The sequence below is a fragment of the Apteryx mantelli genome, chromosome 5, assembly GCF_036417845.1.
Source record: "Apteryx mantelli isolate bAptMan1 chromosome 5, bAptMan1.hap1, whole genome shotgun sequence".
Classification (NCBI taxonomy): domain Eukaryota; kingdom Metazoa; phylum Chordata; class Aves; order Apterygiformes; family Apterygidae; genus Apteryx; species Apteryx mantelli.
Genome location: NC_089982.1, coordinates 61604046 through 61630433, shown reverse-complemented (window position 1 = coordinate 61630433; position 26388 = coordinate 61604046). Strand labels below are relative to the sequence as shown.

The window sequence follows — 26388 nt, the reverse complement described above, 5'->3', positions numbered from 1 at the left end:
AGTAAAAACAATTCTCTGATCTCACATGGGGGAGACTGGGATCACTGATTTTGAAAGAACTGATCATAAGCTTAGTGATAGGGTTTTTGGTCTTACCAAATTAATCAAGTCAAGGAGTATATGTTACAAAGAACAGTTAGTGTAGTACTCATTGAAATGGAATGTGAAGGTAAATATCCAAGCAGCTACAACAATGTACAGGGTCTTCCAGAAAACATTGAGGAAAAGTTTAAGTAAAACACTAAGTAGAAAATTGAATAAATTGAAACATGAGTTAACCAAATATAGATTGAAATTAATCCCTTTTCTATTGCCTGGAATTATTCTTCCCCAGGGGCAGGACTCTGCACTTGCCTTTATTGAACTTCATGAGGTTCCTGTCTGCCCATCTCTGCAGCCTGTCAAGGTCCCTCTGCCTGGCAGCCCCCTGGTGTATCAGCCACTCTTCCCAGTTTTGTATCATCAGCAAATTTGCTGAGGGTGCACTCTGTCCTTCATCCAGGTCATTGATGAAGAAGTTGAGCAGGATTGGCCCCGGTGTTGACTCCTGGGGTACAGTGCTGGTTACTGGCCTCCAAGTAGACTTTGCAGCACTGATCGCAACCCTCTGAGCTCTGCCCTTCAGCCAGTTCTCAATCCATCTCACTGTCTGCTTATCTAGCTTGCACTTCCTGAGCTTGCCTATGAGGATGTTATGGGAGACAGTGCTGAAAGCCTTGCTAAAGTCAAGGTAGACAACATCCACTCCTCTCCCCACCAGTCATTCCATCCTAGAAGGCTATCAGCTTCTCTGTGAACTAAGTGGTGAGGTGCAGGTGCAGTACTTTGAAGAAGAGTGAAACCTCTGTAGCAAAGCTTACTAGATCTCTTGCATTTGAGATCTGAGCCTGGGTGATGTGGCCATGAAAAAGACAAATGTGATGTATTTTCAGTAAATACAATAAAGTGTTTGTGCCATTGATTCTAAAACTTCATCTAAATTCCTGTATGCAGGTATAGTTAAGTGGTTATGGGATGGAGAACGTATGGAGAAGTTGAAAGCTTGGCTTGTTTAGAGCAAAATGAAGGCTGAGGTGGGAAATTGGTACCATATACTGAGAAGTGGAATGAATACTAGAAATGCAAAGAAACCTGTTTAAGTTGGGGAAAAAATGCTGTCACAGAAACAGGTGGATGTACATAGATTGTAAATCTGCCTAAATTGTAGTTTAGAAAGCTTTTAATAATCATGAGATTGTGGAATGACCTGCCAATTGGAATAGCAATGGCAAAAAAACTAAAAGGAAGGTTGGAAAGCTTGCAAGAGGAGCGTGCTCTCTGTGAGAGAGTAAGTCTGGATTCAGAGCCAGTTTCTTGCAGTGCCCCAGCTGTTTTGGGAAGGCGATTGTACTGTGCCGGTCATTCTGCTTCCCAGAAACACTGGGAAAAAAGTTATGGAAACAAAGTTTTGACAGGTTCTTTGGAAGAAAACATTCTTTCAGTGCTGTCTGGTCAGGGAGCTTCTATGAACAATAGCAGAAAGGAGATCAGTCTAAAAGCTTAAAAATGTAAGGAATATAATTTCATGAGGTCTGTTAATAACTGCCTTCTCTGATGTCTTAGCTAAGGTCATGAAAAGCAACACAATATCTGGTGTGGAAAAAGCTAGTTTATAATTTGAACGTAGTAAAACAAATAATAAATAAGTAATAAATACTTAATTCCAGTTTCGGAGGCAGATGGTGCATTCTTAATTCATAGCAACATGGTTAAATCTTTGCTTTAAGTGCAGTTCTTGGCCTCAACTATGGAGTTGCAGGTGCTGCATCTCCTTTATATGGTTTGAGGGTGTTTTTTTTTTTTTTTTTTTTTTTTTAACCCAAGTTTTAAAGGTAAATATTTGTAACTATAGATGCATAATCCATTGGTGATTTGGTAGCTCTTACTTTAGTGAGATTTCTTAACTCTTGAATAGAACTCTTACTCTTCCTTTACATCTGTGAGCATCTGTAGTCAGAAGAGTGTACACTCTGTTTTGGTGAGAGGGACTGAATCTACAGAACAAATAGAGGTAATCCGACTTTTGCTGAGTAAATTCAGCATCCTTAACAGTTCACATCTTTGGTGAATCTAAGAATCATCAGCTTTATCTGACCTAACTCTTCTCTCTTAGTTTTCACCCACACAATTTACTCTGAGGGAGAACAGAGAAGTGCAGCTGCACAGGGCTTTTGGCATGGAAGTGGTTAGAACAATTGTAAGGATCTAGGAAGATGATGTGAAGTTTTTATGGGAAATCATGTAGAATCCAGAAAATCCCTGTTTCATTCAATGAATGTGGCGTGCAGAAGTAGCAGAATGGGCAACTCTTGAACAACTTATCTCTAAAAACTTTGTGATATATCTGAATATCCTTCTGAAAGTAGATTCTGCTTTGCGGTGTCAAAAAAATTACTGCTAGGGGGATTTGTATGAATTTCACTAATACTGCTGTCTGAGTTTGGAAATGGAGCACAATTTGAATGGAACATGTAGCTCTGGCTAAAGTCTTCTGAAAAATTGTTTTTGTAAAACTTAATGTTCTCTCAGTATCAAAATACAGTGTTTTTATTTTGTAGACAAGTTGGTATGGGGTGTGAAAATGCTGAGGAGGTGACAATGAAATTCAAGTGTATCAAAAAAAGTAATGTATACCTAAATATTTAAGATTTCAGTGTGCTATTTGGATCAACATATTGTTTAAAAATAGTGAGCACTCCATTTGGGGAAGTCGTCTTATTCCAGTGAAAATAATGATTATGTTGACGATAGCCTTTTTCATTGTTTAGAGCAATTAAATTTTCTTCTATTGTTTACAATATTTAGAATAAATAGCTAATTTGAAATACAATGATTGTTTTGAAATGTAATCAATTAAAAATAAAAATAGCTTTAGATATTATATTGCTGGGTTACTTTGCTTATTTTAGTGATTGTATAATATTATTGACAATTCTAATACTTCACAGACTTGTCTGTTTTTAATGAATTAAAACTCCAACTGGAGCATAGCCATCCAATTTAGGTTATCTTATAAAAACTATTCTAAGAATTAAAATATCTTCTTTTTGAGGAAATCTGTATATCAAATGCTTACTTATGCCTCTTTGTTTCTCTGTTTATTTTCAAGACGAGCAAAAATCAAATTAAAGTAGATCTTGTAGATGAGAATTTTACAGAATTAAGAGGAGAAATAGCAGGACCTCCGGACACACCATATGAAGGCAAGTAATGTTTTTGTGTATGAAATCATTGTACACTTCAAATAATGTGTCTTGAGATGCTTTGTCTATTAAAAAAATAATTTGCAGTATAAAAATGTAGAGCTACAGGTTTTGAAATTTTTTTAAAATTATTTTTAATAATTTTTTTAAAATACAAGTTTTAGCCTTGAAAATGTTTCAGTCCAACTTTTGTGTCACTTGAACGCATATCTCTTCTATGGCAGGACAGACTATCCTACATCAAAGGTTAATTTACAGGTTTAAGCTGTGCAACATATATACATCCAACTAAAAGTCATAATTTTTGATGAACTTAGAGGTCTTAGCCACGTAGCATAAGCCTTAAGAAACTAAACTTCAGAATCTACTCTAACTGTACATGTATTTCTGTGAACTAACGTGGTGGTCATTCAAAAAAAGTGTTGCATTTTTCTATCTCGGGGAGCAATACCATTGAAAGTAAAATTTGGGGTTAATCTGTGACATCCATGGACACCTATACTTAATTTGTACTAGAGTTGGGGAATCTATAGGAGAACTTGATGTCTGTTACTGTCTTCAGAAATTATATGTTATGACTTTCTACTTTGTTCTAGGTGGTTATCAGTAATCATACATCTCTTTAGTCTCGAAAAAGTAAGATGATTTAAACCATACAGAAGCTAATAAAACCTTTACCAGAAGCTAGTAAAGCACACTTTATCCAACAGTCCCAAGTTGCTCAGTAGCACTTACACTTGTAAACTTTCTGTTTGTGTATATCTGTGGGGGTGGCAGAGACACCTTTAGTTAAAAGTTGCTAGACACTTAATTTTTATTTTTTTTTTAAGTTGCGTTTATCTAGTGCTGTATCCAAGTTTTCCATGCTGGGTATCTACTTTGATTTGAATTTTTAGCAAAATTTTCAGCAGTGAAAAATATCTCAAGGAACATTATATGCAAATAAATTGTGTTGTTGAAAACACTTTTTCACCCGAATTTTGAGTTGCTCTAGTGTTTTATGACTTGGAGCTAAGAAGAGAAGTTGAGTCTTGTCTAGAAATCAAACTCATGGTATCATTATTTTGAAAAGTAAATAAATTCTAATAAATTAGGCAAAATATCTAAAAGTGCCTGTGTGTGCATATATATACATGCACTCAAAAGTGTGTTAGTGGCCACTAATGAGAATCCTGCTGGCCCATCTTTCCTGAGCAGGACCTGCTGGCAGTGCTTCTTGCTGGTGCAGCAGCACTGGCCTGAGAGCGGGGCAGTGCTCTCAATGCTCCCCCTGCTGGGGCCAGGGTGCACGGAGGAGCAGCAGACCACCTCGTTCAAAGGCTGAAGCTGGAGAGTTTTGGGTAGGGGTGGAAGGTGAAGAGAGAGAAGATGAGTCTGGAAGGGAAAGAATAGTGGAAGTGTCTGTAATGCCCCCCTCCAGAACTTGAGTTCCAGGATTTCTCTGCTGCCGAGTGAATCAGTGGCAGTTCCCCTGTCCCTCCAACCCCCAGACCTCTGGATTCTCGTCTCATCAACCACTGGTATTTAGTTCGCAGAAGAGAATGTCTGCTTGTCTTCTGGTTGTAACGTGTGCATTCAATTTAAAGGGAGAACTGTGCTGTGGACCTAAAATACAGAGTCCTACTGGTGACCTACTTGGAAGTGGATCATTCCAGTGGAATAGATCTTTTAAAAATATAGATGGTCTTGTAAATGCAGAGCTTATTTACAGATGTTAAGGTTGCAAAATTAAGTACTGGATACTAGGAAATGAGGAAATGTCTGAATTATGAGTGTTTTTTTTTTTTTCTTTCAAACATAATTCATCCTCTTTGGGTGAGTTGGCATGTCACAGCTTGCCATTATTTTTCCTCCAGGCCCGTGTTACCTCAGTTTATGAAATGGATTTTTTTTTAGAGAATGCATTGAGAGTTATTTGGAATTTCTGTGTGATGCTGGATAATTCACCTAGACCAGAATTTTGAAAGTTGAGCACTGTATATTCACATATTCAGGGTATCCAGCTAATGAAAATTAGCAATATGTTTTTAGTGCAGAATTCTCTGTAGTAAATATCCCTTTGTTTGGGTAGAACTATTATGTATCCAGATTATGGCAGGAATCTCATGGGAAAATGTGATCATAGGCTTACACTAAGCTGCAAGGCATATGCACCAAGCAGCAAAATTAAGTTACTGGCAGCCCTAAATCTGGCATTTCTAACACTTGTGTGCTTTACTCTGAAACTCTAACATTTCTGTAACATAGTTTTATGCGTTTATTCTCTATATATAATTGTGAAGAGTTTGTAAGTGTGTGTAGTTTACATCTTATGAGTAAAGCAGTAGTGCATGCTACATAATTACTGGCTGATTCCTGTCAGATATAGTCTTAACAATGACACAACAAATGTTTTATGGACACGAGGTAATTAACTCGGTAGTTCAGGACAGACAATTCCCTGGGACAGAAGTGAGTTCTAGGACCATGGTTACGTGAAAGAGCCATAATATTTATCATAGGCCACAACTGATAAGGTATCTGAAAACATAATTCTGCTGCAGCAGAATACTTTTTAGGTCATCTTGGGGCGTTGGTTTAAGTAGGACTGAGAGGAAGAATACCATCTATATTTGACAATTTTTTTCAGCTTTTATTTTTCTGTAAAGTATTTCAACTCTTATACTGACCAATTTTCAGAATATTGCAAGATGCACAGTTTGAACTGATGCTGTTGCATCCCACATTGAAATAGATGTATTTAGAGAGAGGACCTTTGAAAATATAGATTAATGGATGCTGTGTTTATATGGATTATGAGCTTTTCAGTAGATAAATTTTTAAAACCTATAGATTAATTTCAAGCCAAGTTTGCATGTGAGCCATAGTAATTGTGGGGTTTTTGTAGTAGGGTATTTTCTTCAAGAAAAATTATTGAAAGTTATTTTGACTGTATTGTGAGAACTGCTTTGCTGTAGGAGTACAGAAGGAATGTTCTTCAATAAATGGTTAATTTAATCTCAAGTGTTAAATAGTTGGGGGAAAAAAGCCAAACATATGCCTACTGCTTTTAAAAACATATTTCAAAAATTCAGCAGAAATATTGGGATACAGAAGTTAGTACGTTAGTCCCTTGCATTTTAAGCATAATATTGAGGAAATTTAATGAATACATGTCCAGATGAATTTGTTCAGTCTTCAAGCTCATATGTTTAACTATAAATTTTAATGCACAGCAATGAAGCTGTATAAATAATGCTGCCAACTCATTTCTCCCTGTTGTTTTAAAATCTTCTGGGGTTGTATATTCCAGGTGGAAAAATTTGGTAGCTGAAAAGCCTATTATGCAGAAGGTTGTGATAACCTGTCTTTTACAGGCAGAATCTAATGGTAAGCAGAAGAAGTTGTAATATCCAGGGATAGGTTTTATATTCCCTTACAAAATGGTATGGCAGTAAAATCCTACAGAGACTGATAGGTTTTTGTGTGTTTTTGTTTTTTTTTGTTTTTTTTTTTTTTTTAGTAATACAGGAACAGCCTAATTCTCCTGTTTTGTAGGAAGAAATGCTACTGAATTATGCTTTGATTCAAACAAAAGAAAAAGCAAACTTATTTAAGGTCTGCTGTTGATGTAAACAATAAATATCTTCAAAAATATTTTAGCTGTGTTCTCCTGTAAGCAAAGACAAGCAATAAACTTAAACATTAATGATGATAACTTTGGGTTCATTGGCTTTTATTCTATTCTATTTTATTTTCTGTTAAATCTTCTGATTTACTGCAGATTTAAATGAGGAAAAACACTTAAAGTAGTATAAAATACCAAGTCTCAAAATTAATATATTGGACTGACTTATGTGTATTTTGTCGCAGATGAAAAGTGCCATAGACTGTGAGTGTTTCAGAGTGTTCCTGCAATTTTTTTTTCCTTCATGTGGATCTTGCTGCCTATATTGAGACTACTTGAGAGCTGTTTATGTATAGATTGATTATCTGTAGAGTAAATCGCTTTTGAAATCCCAAAGAAAATAGATTACAGGTGCTTTAACTTTTATTTCAAGGAAATTTATAAATTGTAACAAAGTAAACTTAAAGGTGGAAAATGTTAATTTCTGAAAGGTCAGAGATAGAATGTGGAAAAAAGTTGCAAGTGAGAAGCAATGCTTTCAGTTTCTATAAAACTAAACATCTAAATTTGGATACATGTTTTGTTACTCTGTTTAGTGGGTCATTAAACTGTGGCCTGGTAAATAATCTTGAGTGAGTAGGCAGATGGCTTGAGATTGCCCCAGAAAACAGAAGTATTGGTCAGAAAACTTTGAATGTTAACGAAGTTATAATTGGAACAGGAATAGATAATGATACTGTAGCAGGGAGAGGAAAAACAAATCTTTAAAAGAAGGCAGTAGAGGATAGTATGGGCTGAACCGTCTTTTATTATATGCTGTAATTCTGCAAACCATATTAATAGTATTAGTATGTAAAAGTGTTTGCAGAACTGAAATGGAAGTAACAACTTTAGATAGTAATGTAGCATATAGTGGAAATAGTGTTGAAGCAGTTCTTTCTAAAGTGTGGGAACTTTACTTAAATGATATAACTGAACATTTTCCAGTCCAGAAATTTTAAAATTAAATAGAATTAATTTTGATTGTGTAATTTGAAGAAAACTTATTGGTATGAGGCATCAGAAAAGAGTAAAAATACTGTAATATTCCATATTCACCCTGGGCACTCCTGTGGCTTATTCCACTATCTGTTTTGGGGCTATCTCGTTCATATTTTTAATCTAGTTTATTAAAATGGAGCATGGAAATTATAATGACAAAAATGAGAAACTGTAGGTGATGTACACACTAAACATATCTAAGAAATATGCATTCTTATTTTTTAAGCAAATGTGACTTTAATAGATTATATGTATTTGTTTCTTTATAAAATGTATGAAATTTAGAAAATACTACCAGGTAATATTTCTGAGTATATTTAAATTACCTGACAATCTGTATGTTTAGAAGCATAGGCTTTGCTGTCATGAGAATGTACACTTGATTAATGTTCTGTCACTTTAATTTCTAGCTTGTTTTTGTCTTTTGCAGGTGGAAGATATCAACTAGAGATAAAAATTCCAGAAACATATCCATTTAATCCTCCTAAGGTACTGTAGACACTTTTTTATATAAAATAATTTGCCAGTAAGTTGTTTTTGAGTATTCTTTTGCTTGTGTGTGTATTTTCTTTGTAGCACCCATCTTACATTTTTGAGGTCTTCTCTAGACAGGCATTTGAGCTGTGTTCTCTAGATAGAAATCATGCAAAATGCATAACTGCATCCCATTAGAAATATATTCTGATTATTCATCAAAGTACAAACTGATAATTTTAGAGAGGAGCTTGTGCTGAAATGGCTACCACCTTATTACTGGCCCTCTCATAATTTCTTTTTGACAAGATAAAGGTGGTTTTCAGGTAGTTATAATTTGATTTTTGAGAGTACTGGTTATTGTCAGTCTTGCTGAAAGTTCTCTTCAAAAGAAATGCTGTAATAAATACTTAGTTATTCTTAACTAATTCCTTGGACTCCATAGGTTATTCTTGGCTGAGTCTTTAGTTAGAGCTACCAGGTTTCCAATAGTACTTAAATGCAGTGAGATGTACAGTTGTACTGTGACTTGAAGAAGCAATACAAGTAGTGTGGTCTAACTCCAACTCTTTTGGAGGAATGCATGAGACATTCTGTTCTCTTCATGTTTGAGTATGTGAACATGCATGAGAGACATGAGAAATGGCTGTGCTAAATTCATTTGTACCATCAAGTACATTTCTTTGCACTCTTCTGGGTGGTTCTTCCTGCTGTATGTTTTTTGCAACTTTTTTGCCCTTTCAACTTTACCACATCTTTCTAGCACTTTTAATCGGTGCCTGCACTTCCAGCTTCAGCAAATAGGTAGATAAATCAATCAAAATAGTGTTCTCCTCAGGCCATGTGCAGCTGCAATTGTATATTCCTGTGCCCCAATTCAGTCTTTTCAGTGGCTTCTGACCAATATTCAGACTCCAGAGTTGTCTGACTCAGCTTCTTGATTGGCTTTCTGTTTCAGTCTGAAAGATGTCTTTGAACTATAAGAACATGTCCTAGATCCTGATTATTTTCACCCTGGCATGCCCTACCAGGAAGGGATTGGGGACAAAGAGAAAGGGAGAGATGCCAGTAGATTGTCCTTAGCTCTTGTGCTTTGAATCACTTCCTTGAGTCTGGAGTGAAAGATGCAGAAAGACCTTCTTAATGAAAAGTCTGCTGGTTTCAGCTCTTTCATCTATGCGTATTCTGGCGGGAGCTAAAATAAGGAGAGCTGAAACAAGTCACAGACCCTGAAATGTGAGTCTGTGGACCATGGTTTAATTGCTGCTTTAGGGCTTGGTGGTTTCCATTCCAAAGCTTATAGACAGCTGTTAGAAGCTCAGAGCACTGTAGCATAGAACTGCTTATTCTGGAGTCTCTGTAGTCTTGATTAGAGGCCTTTTTGCTTATGTTTAGTCCTGCCTTTCATCTGGAAGATTTCTTTATCCTGTTCAGAATGTGCTTTGACAGCCATTGTTAGCCTTCATTCACTGTGAGAAATTACCTAGTGTTTATGTGACTTTTTACATTTTCAAAGTGATTTATAGACTTGAGCTAGTTAATAAATGGCTCGGCTGACGTGATCTCTTATTTTCTGTCCTGGAAAGCACATCTCTTGTGGTCTCAACCCAAATCTATTTATATACTATGATTGCACTAATTTTATTACAGCCCTGTACATACAGTGTTTTGCTGTAGTGCCTGTCAAATAATGTGTTCTTTGTGCTGATTTGCTTGCAGATTAGGGGCAAAAGTTGAAAGAAAATCTGTGTCTCACGTAGAATATTTGACAGGAGTTCAGGGTGAGAAGGGAGAGATGGAAAACACTGAGACAGAGCAAAGTCACTAGAAGACAGTTAAAATGCAACTTGAAATAGGATATTTAAAGAAAACAAAGGAAGAAATTCTAAAGGCAACCAGTATATATTATTTTCAGAAGATAGCTTGTTTTTTGAGACTCTTAGAAGAAAATATGACTTCTTTAACTTTGCTGGGAAAAATAATCAAATTGGATTTTATTCCTGCTTTATGAGTGTAAATTATTTTAGTGTAAAAATGGACATGATCAATGAGTGAATGTTGGGACTAGATCCTTCCAACAGCAGAGAAAAATGACTGTAATCTGGTTAGGTTTTTAGATTTGTTGAAGAGCTATGGATAACAGGACTGGATAGTTGATGAAAAGATGGTAAAAATCTGATGATAAAATAAATAGCGGTCTTGCATTGACCAAGGAAACTTTATAGCATTTCATGCAGCTACCACCAATTTAGCTGAACAGTGAGATCCTATGCCTACATTAAGACTTCAGGGGCCCGTTTCCCTTTGATAAATGAGCAGACTTTCTTGTGTTTTAACTGATTTTCTGACAGTGCTGGAAGCTGTATGTCTGCGTTTGACCATCTGCTTGTGTTAAAACACTAGTACTGCTGGAGGGTATTTATAAATGACTTGGTGTGATGCGGAGGATGTGCCCACATGAGAAAACAGATGTGGATGATTTTGATGTCCTCAAATGGATGCTAGTCTGGTTCTGAGTAAAGCAAGGTTCTATCTAACAAGTCTCCTTGCAAACTTGAGGCCTCCTAAAATATTGTGTCATATATCTTAGGTTTTGGGGTTCTTTTTTTGCTTAATATAACCTATATTAGTATTTCTTTGTAATATAATTGAAGTGGTACATTTAAAATACATTTACTTAATATACTGCATTTAATAAACATCTTTGTTCCTAAAAATTGTCTTGTATTCTAGGTGCGGTTTATCACCAAAATATGGCATCCTAATATTAGCTCAGTCACTGGGGCCATTTGTTTGGATATTCTGAAAGATCAATGGTAAGCTTCCATACAGATTTAAATGTGCACAATTAAGTATACCAGAGTCTTGAATAGTAGGCAGCAGCTCATGTTGCTTTTTACTTTGCATTTGTAATTTGATATGTCCTTAAAGCTTAAAGTATTTCAGTATAGTATTTTGAGTTGAAAAGGGGATTCTAATGAAATGATTGGATGATAACTTTGGAAAATACTGAGTAGATATGATTTAAAATAGCATTTTTGAAAACTTTTACACTAAGATTATGGTGAATTTCCCCCCCCCCCCCCCATTTGCTGCAGTCCCTCTTCAAATGGCTCTTACTGTAGTGATCCCTTCATTTGCTAGTAGTGCTTCTTTTTTTGTAAGTGAGAGAAAATCGCTTGAGTTTGAAGTGCTTTTTTAAATCCTCTAGTCCTTTGTCAGAGGTGAGGAACCTTTGTGGCTACCTGCATCCTCTGTTGCTTGAAGGATTTTAGTAATGTGATAGATGAAATTTTCCTTTTTCTTTTTCAGCTTCCTAAAACTATTCCTTAGCTGTATGAATAGTTAATACTGCTTTAAAAAAAAAAAAAAAATGCAGCATTCATGTTGATAGAAGCATGTGCTGCTTTAACTGTTTAAAGTGAGAAATGCCCACATTACCATGGTTAAGTTTTCCCCAGGTGTAGGTTGAATAACAGTGTGAATAAGATGACAGCCTCTTTAAAACAAAAAACAGCAGCAAAAAAAGACAACACTCTCCCACCCAAACTTTGAAGAATTCATTTTTAACGGATTTTACCAGGTGTTCAAAGGTGAATGGGACAAACACAATTCTTATATATTCTGATAGCTGCCTTCTGGAAGATGTATTTAGTCTACAGTCATTCTTGTCAACTGTTTTGGTAACAAGGTTTGTTTTTGAAGTGCCGTTTTTCTGACTTGTAGTGCTCATGCTGAACAATTCTCTTGTTGTTGCTATGTTTAAATGTAAATCTCAAATTCCAATGCATGTCCGTCATTTTCACTGAGCTCAGTGGGAGTTGAAGGGCAGAATTTGGGCCTGTGGAACTTAGTTGGGGGGGGGGATTTTTTTTTTTTTTTTAAGAGTTAAATAAACTGATACAATATTTATTAATATATGGTGAATACAAATCCAAACATTTTAATGTATCTGGGTAATTAAAAATTCATGTTTCTTCCCTCCTCACCCATCTGATGATAATGATTTTCTATTCTAGTGAGCGTAGTTGAGGTATTGTTATACATATTGACAGGAGGCTTTATCAGCTTGTAAAGTAACGTCTTCAAATGATTTTGTAATGAGTTTAATGAATTTCTTTCTCCTTAGTATATGTTTTATGCTGAAATTCTCTGCAGCTGTAGATTTTCGTCATGTTTAGATTTGCAAATACCTGTTATGCCAGTTAGTTTGCAAAACAACCACTGTTTGTTGGTGGAATTAAAACAGGGAGATGACTGTATAGAAGGAATGCTATTTATGCTGATATGATACGACTTTTGTTGTGCAATTTCACTTGCTGTAGCCTATGTTTATCTTTCTGGCTAGTATTCTCTCCCAAAAATCTGTCTTAAATAAAATAGAAAATGTGTCCAATACTGTGTATTGAAATCTGTGAACTTAACTACTTGAAAATTGTTTTGCATAAATCCCTTGAGCAGTGATTATCCAGTAAATATGTTGTGGCTGTGTGCATGGCTATAGGAAGTTCTTGGCTACTGTGGTTTTGACAGTCAAAATACAAATGCATAATAAGAATAGTATTTTTATAGTGGCTATACTGGAGTATTCTGTCTTTAGTTTTGGTTGAGGTGCAGAAATCATTAGTATAAGAGGTAATATAATTAGAGTAGGTATACAATCAGCAGCCAGTTAGCAGTAATCATTTTTATGGTGCATTTTCTTGAGCTTTCTGAAGCTGCTGGCTTTTGCTCAGGCTGTTTGAGGATCACTGAACCTCTCTAAAGCTCTGAGAAAAGATACAAAGAATATTAACATTGTTTTAGGGAACTCTTCAGCATGCAGGCCAGTCTGTTCTCCTGCATTATGTCAAAACTATTCTATTATTTGCAGGGTTTTTTGTTGTTGTTGTTCTGGTTGTTGTTGTTGTTGTTTAATGGGTCTTGTATTTCTCCTGTAAATAGTGACTATACAACAGGCCTCCACTGAAATGCCTGATGCCCTTCCTCCCGACTTCCAAATTTCTTGAATCCTTGGTACAAATTACCAGAGCTTTTCCTCTCAGATTAACAAGCTTAGCTATTTCACAAATGGAATAAATATTGCAGATTTTGAAAGATGTCGTTCCCAGTGACTAGACCAGAGTAGCAGTCTGCTGGCTGCAGCTGTTCTTGTTGCTCTGCTGGGTTACCTCTCAAAGCTGAGGCATTACAGAGACTGTTTCAGAGAGGAGTGTACAGAACATAAGTAAAAACTTCCTAAATGTAGAATTACTTAGCCTTTAAAAATAAAAAAGAGAGGAAAAACCTGCAATATTCTGTAATCCTCTTAGGATTCTTTCTGCTCATTGAAAGGTAGGAGACTTCTTACCTCAGGCATGCTGGACACAACTGGCTTGCCCTGCTTTTTTAACATTATCATTATATTCATGCCAACAACCGCTGCTGCTTTTTAATGGAAATGCCCCAAGATATTTTCATTTATATATATGTGTGTGTGTGTGTGTGTATGTATGTATATATATATATATATGTATGAGTGTATATATATGAATACATATATATGATTGGCTTGATTTGTTCTGGTTTGCTTCAGGTTCCCCTTACAAATGTCAATAGCCTAATTTTTTTTTTTGGAAAGCCTTTAGTCTGAAGTTCTCGGAAGGGACAGCTATTTCCTGTAGTGAACTCTCTGACGTTCACTGGTAGATGTCACTGGTCTTTTCCCCTCATTTTTGAGGTGTCAAACCAGCAAGCTTGTGTAGTGGCTAAGCAGTATTTTGGGTTGAAGCAGGGGAGGATCAAGGATTATTGTAAACTTTAAGACACGCGTGAGTCAGTAATGTCAAGGGATTTTGAAAAAGGCAAATAAAATGCTGGGATGTAGAAAGTTATACCTGCAAGACTCATAAATTACCTTTTGCTTATCATTGCTAAGGTCTCAGGTGGTGTACTGTACCCACTTTTGAGCATTGCATTTCAAGAAAGATGAATACCATAGAAAAAACATCCAGGAGTAAGTAACAAGAATGACACCTAATTAAACACGGCTTACAATGAAAGACTGGAAAGCCATTTTAGGATGCAGAATAGCAGACACAGTGAAGCACTGAAGCAGACTTTTCCAAGAAATCTGAGAGTCTCCAGTTAAGAACAGATCAGGCAAAAATCTCTCAGGAGTGATATAAAACCTTGCCTTTGGCAAAGAGGAGAGTTGGGGGCTTTCTGAAACTTTTTCAGCTTCTTTTTTTTTTTTTCTTTAGTAGTGGTAGATTTGCACTTCACCAATTTAAAAAAAAAAAAAAGCCTATAGTTTGAGTTATCAAAGGAAATTGCTTGAACTCCATGAGAGGTTGCCCATAAATACATGCCTAGAAATAAACTTCAAATGTAAGAAGAGTTGTATTCTTTTCCATTCCTGAAAAATAAACCCTTGGGGAACATTGGAAAATGCAGAGTATGTTTCCTTCCATGGTTTTAAGGAAGGATTCTCACAACCTTCTTTGCAGCACTTTCCTCTCTAGGATGTGTGCGGGGCGGGGGGGGGGCAGGGGGGGTTATGCAGTAAGCAACCTAGATCTTCCTCCAGAACCGATGGTGGAGAGTTGTTGTTTCTGTCCTTTGTTAATGAGAGGAACAGGTCCTGCTTTTCTAATGTCTGTTTGTAATTCTGAGCAGTCATCTCCATTCACTTTATTCTCCCAAAGAAGGTGATAGGAAAGAAGAGCTTTTTAAGGAAATTGGGAAATGAGAATCTATTTTTAGCTGTCTGTGCAATTTCTTCTAGAAATCTAATTTGTCTCTGGAAAATAAGACTAAGCTAAGTAGATGAAGACTTTGGTACTTTCTTTGATAAGGGAAGATAATTGAGGTCCTAAAGGTAGAAGGTGTTACATATGTTTACTGCAACTATTGTATACTTGTATTTTTAAAAAATATATATTTATCACAAACCTTATTCTCCATATTTTTATTACAGACAGCAGCTAAAGTTGTAACAGGCTTTCTTTCATAGTTTAAGGATATTTCTTCTTCAAACTCTTGTATCCGGTGGAGACTTTGTTTAACTATGCACGAGCTGAGAAAGCCGTTTCTGAGAAACGAGACTTGAAAATAAATTATATTTTTAAACCTTTTTGCATGTGTAGTTAAACAAGTCTTGTCTATAAACTTATTTCAGAATTTGAGTTCTTTGAGAGTTAGCCTATAGCCATCTGTATATCCAAATGGATGAGGTATTTATTTTTATTATTCATTTTAAAATTGGAACGTCAGAACAGAAGTTCAGGTCCCAATATGTTTTATATAAAAATCTACAAACAGAACAGATGAGCAGGGGCTGAAAGGATCTCGCAGTCCTGAGAGCCAGAGGCAGCTGGAGGCAGCACAGAACCCTGTTCTAGCCATTCGTGGCCCTTTTTGCCCTCAGCGACGCCTCCCAAGGCATCCTTTCCGCTCTGGAAGGGAAAGTGTAGAAGAGAAGTAAACTTCTTGTCAAGGTGGCCCAAGTGGCTAAATCCCTTTCGTGTGTTTTATTGTAGTTTAAATAGTGGCAGTATTTTCAGACACCTCTGAAGTGAAAAGATTTCTATAAAGAAAAGTACAGAACAACTTTTATTTAGTGAAGGTAATTATGGTATCAGTTACAGTTGATAGAGTTTTCTTGTTAAGCTGCTCTTGAAAAATCGCACTAGATAGTGTAATAACATTACTTAGCTGGGACAAAGGACTTTAGATTTTGGAGCATGCATCATGGTTGTGGTAGTTTCTGAAATTCTCTGCATAAATATAAAAATGATTACACCAATTCAAGCACAGAAAGGCCTAGAAGCCTTCTGTGGCACCCAAATGCAAAAACAGTTATTTTTCAAAATAGTTGTATCTTCAGGTAAACGGACTGCATGAAGGTTCATTTAGTACTAGCAGATACCTCTGTGAATTGTCATCACTACATACACTAAATAGCTCAATTTCAAAAGAGTATGAGCCAGGAGAGGTCACAGAAAACAGAAAATTAAAAGAAGAAAATAGCATAGGTACCTGTAAGGCAAAAATGTTCTGCCACTCAGTGGTGGGTTTTTGTGGTTGTTGGGTTTTTTTTGTGATTTAGGTGTGGAAAAAACAAGATGCTTTGTATTCAGTGTTTACTGAGTTAGCTAGGTTCTCATCGCACAACTGAGGATATGTTTCAGTAACTAGATGTTCTTTATCTGATTAAATATAATCTTACTGGTTAATCCCTAGCTTCATTTGTAATTTAAAGACGCATTCTTTAGCTTGGAAGAAGTGTCCAGCTTGGAAGCTGAAATGCTTAAGCTTAAATTTAATTGGAAGAGAAACTGAATCTGAAATTCTGAAAAGTCTGTTTAGTTACTAGGGAATATGTTTGGAGATGGAGAATTATATGTTGTGAAGATTTTTGTGATTTTTATTTATTTTTATTTTTTTCCCAGAATTCATGCTTCTAGAAGCGTGAATTTTTGAAGAGTTAAGTCTGCAAAATTCAGCTTGAGGGACTTTAAGCTGATGTGGCAGTTGGAAAGAGACAATATGTGCTAATTAAAATCTCTATCACTTGGGATGTTTCTCACTCGCATTTTAATGTAGAACATTGCACTGTGAAAGCTCAGTGATGGTTATCATGTTTAAAAAAAAACCCCTAAATTTCCAGGAAAAATCTTTTTAGAATTGGAAACAATTAGGGAAAAATGCCTTATTTGAATGATTAGTGACATAACATGAAAGCTGTGCATACGAGCCTCTAGGAATATAATATTCCTGTGTCATAAATGTACCTCTGGCACTTTACCAGCATCTCTTTTCTACCTGTTCATCCATATGCTCTGCCACGGTACCTCAATACAGTGCCACAGTACTGGAAAAAAGACAAGTTTCTGAATTCTGATACTGGATATACGGATTTGCAAACTGTTTCCTTTTTGTCTGGACCATTAGGTCGGACTCTTCCCCATCCACTCTGACTCACTGCGTTTGCTTTCAGTCTTCTGAAAAGAAGAAACCATTTTCTGTTGATTTAAAAATTGAACAACCCTTCTGTGAGAAATTGGGTGTCTCTGTTTCATAACTTTCCTTTAGCGTTTCATGTGCTGTGACCGTTTTGCTCAAATCTAAGATGTCACATTTTCCCACTTGTCGTTCTGCTAAGACTTAAGTGCAGTAAATAGTTTTGTGTGTTATTATTCTCCATGCCTTTCTGCGCATGAGCCATAATGATTAGGAGTCTACTAGCGCTCCCGTTACAGAGAATAACTCTTCACTTCGGCTGAAACACTCAGCTACAGATTCTGTGCGGTCCTTTTTCAGTTTCTAATGTGTCAGCTGAAATGGTAGATCACAGAGGTGGTAGTCATGATCAAAGTCTAATTAAATTGTGTATTTAAATTGTTTCAACTTTCCGGATTTATAGTATTTAACTAAAATTTCCTACTTTTACTTTTCTGAGTAATGATTAAGTTTTATGTACGTAGTTGTTTTTTTCCTTCTCAAGTTCTTGAAGTCTCTTATTCTAAGATCTCATCATTTAATTTGAACTCAGTGTGTGTAGAAGTTGGATGTTTCAGCCTCTAGAAATCCACCAACTTCAACAGGGTTCTTTAACAGGTGCAAAAGTGTGCCATTAGGGCAATATCTTGACTACAGAAATGCTTTTCTGGCCTCGTATTTGGTGAAAATTCTGTCAATAATGTCAGATTGAAATGAAAGGAATTTGAGATAATATTTTCAGTTACACAGTTTTGTAATTGCAAAACCCTTTTTATTATTGTGGGAGTAGTTCACTATGTAAATTGCTAATCATTCTTACTGAAAAATGGCATATTTAAACTGATGCAATGCAAAAGGTCTCAAGTGCATAAAACTGCTCATCTGTTACAAGAATTAAAAATATAGGTCATAATTTCTGTATATGCTACTTTGCCTCAAAGAGTGCCAGCAGAGGGAGCACACATGGGCTCCCAGTTCAGTAGGTAGAGCTTACTCAAGGTGCTAATACTGGTGGCAAGGAAAGAGAAGACAAGCCTTAAGTTAGCTTTTTTCTTTAAGCAAAATGAGTTTTGTTAAGTGGGCAAAGTCAAATGGGTAGATCAGGGATTGTTTTCCAAGTGCTTAAGAAAGCATTGTTAATAAGAAAGTGTGCATTTAAAGCCTTATTTAAATACATATAATGAACAGTATTCTAATACATATAACCTGCAGCAGTTTAAAATTATGATTCTTACACTTAAGGTCTTTATATTTATTTCTGTATCTTGTGCGATATTAGAACCGCAGCAAAGATGAGTATAGGCATGGGATTTGGTAAAGTCATTTTCAAACTGTAATTTTAGGGCAGCAGCAATGACTCTAAGAACAGTGTTGTTATCACTGCAAGCGTTGTTGGCAGCTGCAGAACCAGATGATCCGCAAGATGCAGTAGTGGCAAACCAGGTAAGATACTTGGTTAACTGTGTATACTTTTAACACTTCCTTAAATTTTGTTAACTCTGACTGGGTCCCAAACTTGTTCCTTGGGGAACAGAAGAATTTTAAAGAATTTATTGAAAAATTCCTCGATAAGAAATGTGGGTTACTGCAGTGTTTTGCACTCCTTACATTCAGGCTTCCAAAGTAAATAGCAGTTATTTTACAGTGTCAAGAGGTTTTTTTTGTTTGTTGCTTTTTTTTATTAAGCTTGTGAGAAATAAATTCCAGTATAATTTTCCTTTTAAAATCTAAGGCTTTTAGTATAAGAAAAGAAATGTTTTATTTGTTTAAAGTGAGTTTTAACTCGTTGGTGTTCCTTTGGTTTGGCTTAGTATGTAGCCCCTTGTCTAGTTCAGTGTGAGTATTGTTGAGCGTCATATTTGTTAATGTCAAAATTTTATGAATACTGTAACTTTGGACAAATTATTGTTGCATTTAATTCTGAGAAGCAGTTCATCTGAATGAAGCACCCTGCGTATTTGACATTTGCAAGTCCTTGGGATAACTGTTTTACACATTGACCAAACTGGTATCAGTAGAATTCTTGTTGATTGCATCAGGTTTGTTACTTTTTCAAACAGAAGCAAAAAGTAATAATAAAATGTTAATTGGTTCTTATGCCATATGAGAAGTTACATAGTGCTGTTTAAAATGTTGATGAAAGGTACGAACAGTCATTCCATAATTTAGTAGTTGACAGGCTTTAACAAAGCCCCGAGTACATGCGTGGTGTTTTTCTTTTTTAACTGGAGAGAGGGCGACTGAGCGCAAGAGAGACTGAGAGATGAAGGCCTAGCTCCACAAGTGGCTGATAATGAGGGTATATTTCAGTAATGATAAAGCAAAGAAGAAGAAAGCAAACAAAAAAAGCGCTTCCGGGATTGGTGTCATCCACATCTCTCCTGTAAGTGAGCACCCTCCAGGAGAGGGTGAGAACTCTGTACTTCTACCCTTTAAAAATTCTGGTAGGATGTTTCAATGTAACAATTTATCAAATCTGTCAGGTTTTAGAGTGAAACACAGGGATCAGTGATGGCCCACTGCATTGCTGGGTGGGGAAGAGCTGTTTTAAAGCTACTCCAATCCCTATACTCAGTAGTAAGTACTGAAGGTTTACTTATGGGTGTTGGTGGGATTCTGGAATATGCTATAAAGCTTGCTATGAATAAATGTACCCAAACAGTTCTGTCAGAGTGAATTGCTGTATGCAGGGGGAATTGTTGCAAAGGCAGGCAAGGCCACCAGGCAGTCCATGCAAATGATGTCCGGCATTGTTTTTTTGTGCTTGACATGCATCCTTGTTGTCACACTCTGTCTCTTCATTAAAAAGCAAAAAACAAAACAAACCTCTCCCCTCTTTTGCTTTTTTCCCAAACAGCAGAAATAGCTTCCTGCTCTGGCCACTGATAGCTGAGTTCTATATGGGAATCATGACAATCCTGTAGAAACACTGTAGCTAGAAAGAGGTTTTTTTTTTTTGTTTTTTTTCCCCAGCCAAAAACAACTTCTTGAGACTTCTTAGATTCTGAAGAGCAGTTTTCCACGCTGCCTCTCAGGCCCTCATGGGGATGTGTCCAAATGGGACTGCAGCACCGCTGATGTGGAGAGGATTCAGTTTCTCCTGTGCAGCAAATACCTGCCTGAAAACTGCACTGGGGCTTGGCCTTTAGTTACAAGTGTGCGAATATAAGCAGAGTCATTGTGATGCTTCTGAGAGAAGTGGTGATGAACACCCAGTTCTTCCAAGCGCTTTGTTTTTTCAAAACAAAGGTTCACAAAGAATTAGTTATCCTCCACACTCATTAGAGTGCTTTTCATTAACTACATGTTAGCCTACTAAACCTGCCGGGTAAATGGCACTGTCCTCCAAGCATTTCAGATGAATCCCAGGGAGAACCCAGTGTAAATGGCGTGTAAATTCAAAAACCTCTCTGGTCTCAACACTAGTTACAGATACTGGACTAGTTGCTGCTTTTTAAATCCAGCAGCATAACTGCCTATGGTTCTTGATACGGAGACACAGGTAAAAAGGGCCTTTAATTTTCTCAGTGAGAAGCCAGATTATTTACAAATACCTAAATAAAGGAATCTTATTTATAGAACACTGAAAGCTAGTTCTGAATAAAATTATTAAAGTCATGTTTGCATAACTGAAACCTTTGCACTTCAGCTAGCTGCTTTTTAGGCCTGGCTGTGTTCTCAAATGCATAAAAGAGGGAAGTCCCCTAAGAGCAGGAAAATGTAGTACTTAGGATGCTGTTGGTGCTGAACTTAATGCTTTTTTTCTTCAGTTGTAACGACTATATGGATTTACTACAGACCACTATATATTTTTATATTTTTTTCATATATTTATGTATGTGTGTATCTTCTTGTATATATTTTGATATATGTTATATAACGTATATATTATACAGTGAGTTATTTCCAACAATAGATTGTCTTTTAGCTTTAATGTAGGTGTGTTGATCTTTGTTTTAATGCCACTAATAATCAGATGCTAACTCTACAAATTACTTCATATGGGGGCAGAGTTAGTGTAAGTGTACAGGGCACACAATGCAAGGGAGTCAGTGTGCATGCTTTAGTAGAGATGAAATGTACAGTAGTAAAAATTACTGTATTCACTTTCACAGTGCTTTACAGATTTAATGATTACTTTCATGTATGAATAAAATAATTAAAATTATAATCAGCCATGTTTCTGTCCTTAAAATGCATCTAAATACTTGAACAGTATATTTTCCAGTATCTTGTCTTATTGTTTAGTGCTAAAATTTATTAGGTAGTTCAAGACTATAAAACATATCTTTTTTTAGGGTGTAATGATTGAAGGAAGAGTCTTTTTTAATAAAAATGATATATGGCCGTGTTGATTTAAAACTTGATATTAAATATAAAAGTTGCTAAAATAGGAAACTGTCATCTTGCTTTTTTTGAGTGTGCTTTATGACAGATGACCCACTTTTCAGCTTTTGAGTTCCTGGTACAGGCTGGAAACTCTCTGTGCTAAGGTCCATTTTCTTATTTATTAAGAAAACTTGTTTTGTGGCAAGATTGACATAATATGAGTTTACTTATTCCCAAGGAGGAAGCCTTGCAGTAAAATGTCAGCCCTCACCGAAAAACTGCAGACCCACTTGCAGTTTTGGAGATGCTAAAAGAAAATCGGGTATATTTTTAAGTGATTGGAGAAATACATTAAAGAAGTATGCAGTATGTACATTCAGCAAATGTTAACATAGAGATGGTTTCTGTGCTCTGCTGCACTGAAAATAAATTTTGGATACCTGTGCTAAATATAGCTACTCTAGTTTTGATCAATGCAATTGAGAGCAGAATTTGATTATACACATAAAATACCTATAGTGCATAATTTAACCTAAAGGCAAACACATTAAATCAAATGTTTGCATAGACTTTCTCTACATGTAACCCTAACCCCCAAATTTCATTTTGGAAATATCATTATAATAGATGCGAAACAGTGTTGAAGATGATATAGGAGGAATTACAAATTGGAGTCTGCTGTAGTCATCTTGCTTTTTGGTTGGATTCAGAGTTAATTTAACTTTTTCCCTTCCTTCCCCCCCCCCCCTTTCTTTTGTGTAGTACAAACAAAATCCAGAAATGTTTAAACAGACAGCTCGACTTTGGGCACATGTGTATGCTGGAGCACCAGTTTCTAGTCCAGAGTACACCAAAAAAATAGAAAACCTTTGTGCTATGGGCTTTGATAGGGTAAGTAAATGTAACTTAAATATTTTCCAGTAGATGCAGGGCAAATATATATGTATAAATAAAGGGAGTTGTTAGTGTATTAAAGTGGGCGCACTACTTCCATAACCTTCTGCAGATCTAGTAATTCTATTCTGCTAGCTGTTTTTTATGAATTGAAGTTTTGAGATACTACATTATTAGTAAATTTTGTAATATGAACTGCTGTCTGCCTTTTTGACACAGTAATTTGCAATTCTACAAATCATCAAAATCATCGGTTAAGATTTAATAAATGGTAATATAATGGTTCTGATAAATCTGTGTGCTTCTCATTTCACTTCTCAGAGCTGCAGGTTCACACACTTAAAATATTATTGCTTTTTGTTTTCTCTTCACAGAATGCAGTAATAGTGGCCTTGTCTTCAAAATCATGGGATGTAGAGACTGCAACAGAATTACTTCTGAGTAACTGAGCCATGTAGAGAGAGCTGCTTCAGTAGTCCAGCTTGCCCTTTCTGGAGGAGCATCACCATCTGTTATTTTTAGGATTCTATATAAATTCTCTTTTAAAACTGGCACTCTTGCCTGATGATGCTATCTAGGCACTATTGGAGACTGAAAAACCGCTCTGTAAATAAAGCTAATTAAACGTCTGTGTAAATTTAAAAAGGGGAAATACTTTAATTTTTTTCTTACTAAATATTGTAAAAATTCTTTGAGCTCAGCTAAAACAATGGGGGAAAAACATGCCTACTTTAGTGTTTAGCAGTGTGACAAAGACTAGCAGGAACTTGCTTCAGGATTTTGATTTAGTAATTCAGAAAGCAACCTTTTTTGAGTGTTAGTCATCAAAATTGTTGGTGCCACTCATCACAGCTATCTTACTGTTTTTAACATGGATCCTATGTGCCTGTGGATTGACCTATGTTTGCATGCTTGTACTTAATAGATGTATTAGGTAGGGTCGCTGAAGAGAGCACCATTTAAATACTCGAGTATTCTTGTAACTTTTTTCCTGAAAGACTTTCAAGATTTACCCAAAGTTCAAAATGGTGACCTATTCAGAACCTTTTTTTTCCTAGTTTATTAATTGGGAAACCTGATTCTTCTCTCCCTTGCATCATACATTGCATCGCAGAACTAAAAATCCTCACTGGATTATTTTTCATCATCTGTGGGTATGTGTGCCATTTACAGTAGTCTAGGCTCCACTTTAAAGAATATATTTTGAATTACCATAATGGTTTTCAACCATCGTGTTTTCTACACAAACTCATAAGGGTTTAGTGTGCTTGGATGTAGCACAGAAAAGTGGAGCTGGCTTTTTTTTTTTTTTTTTTTTTTGTCTTAAATAGATGTAAAATGTTCTTCAGTACATTCTGGATAATAATGATTTCACTGGATTTAAAGGAGGAAAAAAATGATTCTCTAGCATACTGAGAATTAATTTCTTTTTTCTTTTGGGTACTTGATATGATGCAATCAGCTGTTTTTTGCAGCGATTTTCTAGCTTTATTTTTGGCTTCAGTTTAAGGATTGCTTACCAGGTACTTCAAAATTCATCCTTGCTTGCATTTTTCTCTAGTTGACACATGGAGGCTGTGTTGGTGTTTTTACTGTACATACTTCAAATGCACATAGAAGTAGAAGTGTGTTCTCAGTTTAGTTTTCTTTTGGATTGATGTTTCTGATAAACGAGAACTGAAATCTTATCTTGGCTTGTACATACAGTCAGTCTTTTTATTCGTATTAAAATGACATTTCATCCTGACTGCAAAAGCTTGAAAATTATTAGTTTTGCAACTTCAAACACTAGTACATCTATTTAAAGAGAACTGTAATATCTTTGTGAATATGATGCTAACTTTCTAAAATATATCTGACAAAGTTCAGAGAAAAACTGAGAACAGAGACTGGGGATTGTTGATAATGGAGTACTGTATAAGTCATCTTTTTCAGGACTATTTCTTCTCCTAAACAATAGATTAATTGAGCTGGCTGGGGAAATGTATGTCTGGGCTTTTTGCTTAAACTGTGAAGTACAAGTTGAAATAGTTTCACACTTCATAGACTGTTTGTAAATGATACTATAAGAAATCAGGAACATTGTTGAATCTGTTAAATATCTGGAGCATAGTCGTAGGGGAACAAAACCTGAAAATAGAGCTGTAGAGACCTAACTAGTTCAGGGTTGCTCCCTGTACTGTTCTGTCTGAGCTGTCCAAGATTAAAATATTATGTGACACAGACAGTAAATACTTTTAATTCATATCAGTGCAATACTAAATGCATTTGCTTAGTCTTTATACTTACTGCTTTTTAAGGTGTAGTCAGTGATCACTTTTCTTGGATTTTCTCGAGTTAGTGTAAATCATTTTCAAAGATGCCAAAGGAAATGAATTGTTTTGTCTTGCATTATATTTATTTATTTTTTTAACAAGAGGCTGCTACTGTTCAGCTGGTTTGTTAGGTGGAAACCAGGGACAGTAGGAAACTGGCAAAATGCTGCTTGTGTTAATCTCAAATTGCTGTCTTTTCTGTTATACAGGCTAAGAACTTCTTGATTACATCAAAACTTTTTTTTTTTTTTTTTTTTACCCTGGTGGTAATTATAAATGGCTGACTACTTTCCCTTGTTCTTCGCTGCTATTTATCAAAAGAAAGAATTTGGAAATCGTTGTCAGGGGACGTAACACTTCACAGTTATGGACTTTTGAATGTGTAATTTCGTAAGAGTAGTTTCCTAAGAACACCACCTGTAAGCACATGTCCGATGATAGCCAGAGCAGATTTTTCCAGCTGTAAGTAAAGGGATATAGGGTAAGGAAGACAGAGAAAGTTTGGGGAAGGTGGGTGGGGGTAGGAAATGGTTATTTGGTGATCATGATCAATGCATCATGAACAATGCCCTGTTAAGAGATTTAGTTCTCTCATTAAGTTACCTCATTTTCTCTTCTACTGCAAAGTGCTTGTCTTCCTCTTCCCCTTATGTATAGATGTTGGATACTGGGCTTTTTTCCCGCCTCCAAACATGTGCTTAATAGCAAAGGTATCTTGATTGCTAGCTCAGATGCTGACAGGAGGGAAACTTCTCAAGAACAGAGCTGGGAAGGAAAGATGATCCAGTGTTAAGGAGACATATGTGATCTGAAGTCCCTGTGAATTTTGACAAGTGAGTCCTTTATAAGGAATGTTTTTGTATTCTTGGTAATTATCAGAGTTGAATATAGGGATAATGTTGTACAAGGTTAGTTTAACTGCAGCTGGGGCTGAGCCCTAGGAATTCTACTGTTAGTGTTCAGTTTAACATTGTGAATTTGTACATACAAAATTGTAGTTCTGTTTTCTGTATGACTGAACATTACTATATTCAGGGCCCTGTGCATTCACAGCTGTGGGGTTGCCATGCAGTCCATTCCTATTGCAGACTCATGCTGCACATTTACCACTTCCTTAAAACAAGAACATAAACATGGGTACAGTTGCTTTCTAAGTACAAATAAATCCTGTGTTTCTTCCTCTGTTGTGTAAGAAGACAGCTCAAAACAGTAATTTTGAAGTCCAAGTGGCCCCATTTGTCTTAACAGGGTATTGGTAATGGAGCTTAATGATTGCCAGAGCATCAATCAGATTTCACTGCTCAACATTTTAACATGTATCTAGCTTAAGCAGTTTATCTCTTGTTTGTTAGTATTGTTGCTGGGGAACAAGAAACTCCTATCGCATCCAGTTCCTCAAAAATTAAAGTACAATCTTGCTCAAAGGTAAAGAAATGTCCTTTCCTGTTGCCAAAAGCCTCAGTTTTCCCACGGGTGCCAAAACTCCTGACTATATCCCACCCCC

The 26388-nt window shown here is 36.0% G+C and overlaps 1 protein-coding gene across 1 annotated transcript in view; it reads left to right on the top strand.

The window, feature by feature from the left end:
- The window catches only part of UBE2K (ubiquitin conjugating enzyme E2 K), a 38949-nt gene extending 15052 nt beyond the window's left edge, over positions 1 to 23897 (top strand). The window contains exons 2-7 of the mRNA XM_067298119.1: positions 3149 to 3242; positions 8321 to 8379; positions 11098 to 11180; positions 18690 to 18789; positions 22438 to 22566; positions 22944 to 23897. Coding sequence (XP_067154220.1) covers positions 3149 to 3242; positions 8321 to 8379; positions 11098 to 11180; positions 18690 to 18789; positions 22438 to 22566; positions 22944 to 23018 — 540 coding nt within the window. The 3' untranslated portion in view covers positions 23019 to 23897. The remainder of the gene's footprint in view (positions 1 to 3148; positions 3243 to 8320; positions 8380 to 11097; positions 11181 to 18689; positions 18790 to 22437; positions 22567 to 22943) is intronic.
- The last annotated feature ends 2491 nt before the right edge of the window (positions 23898 to 26388 follow it).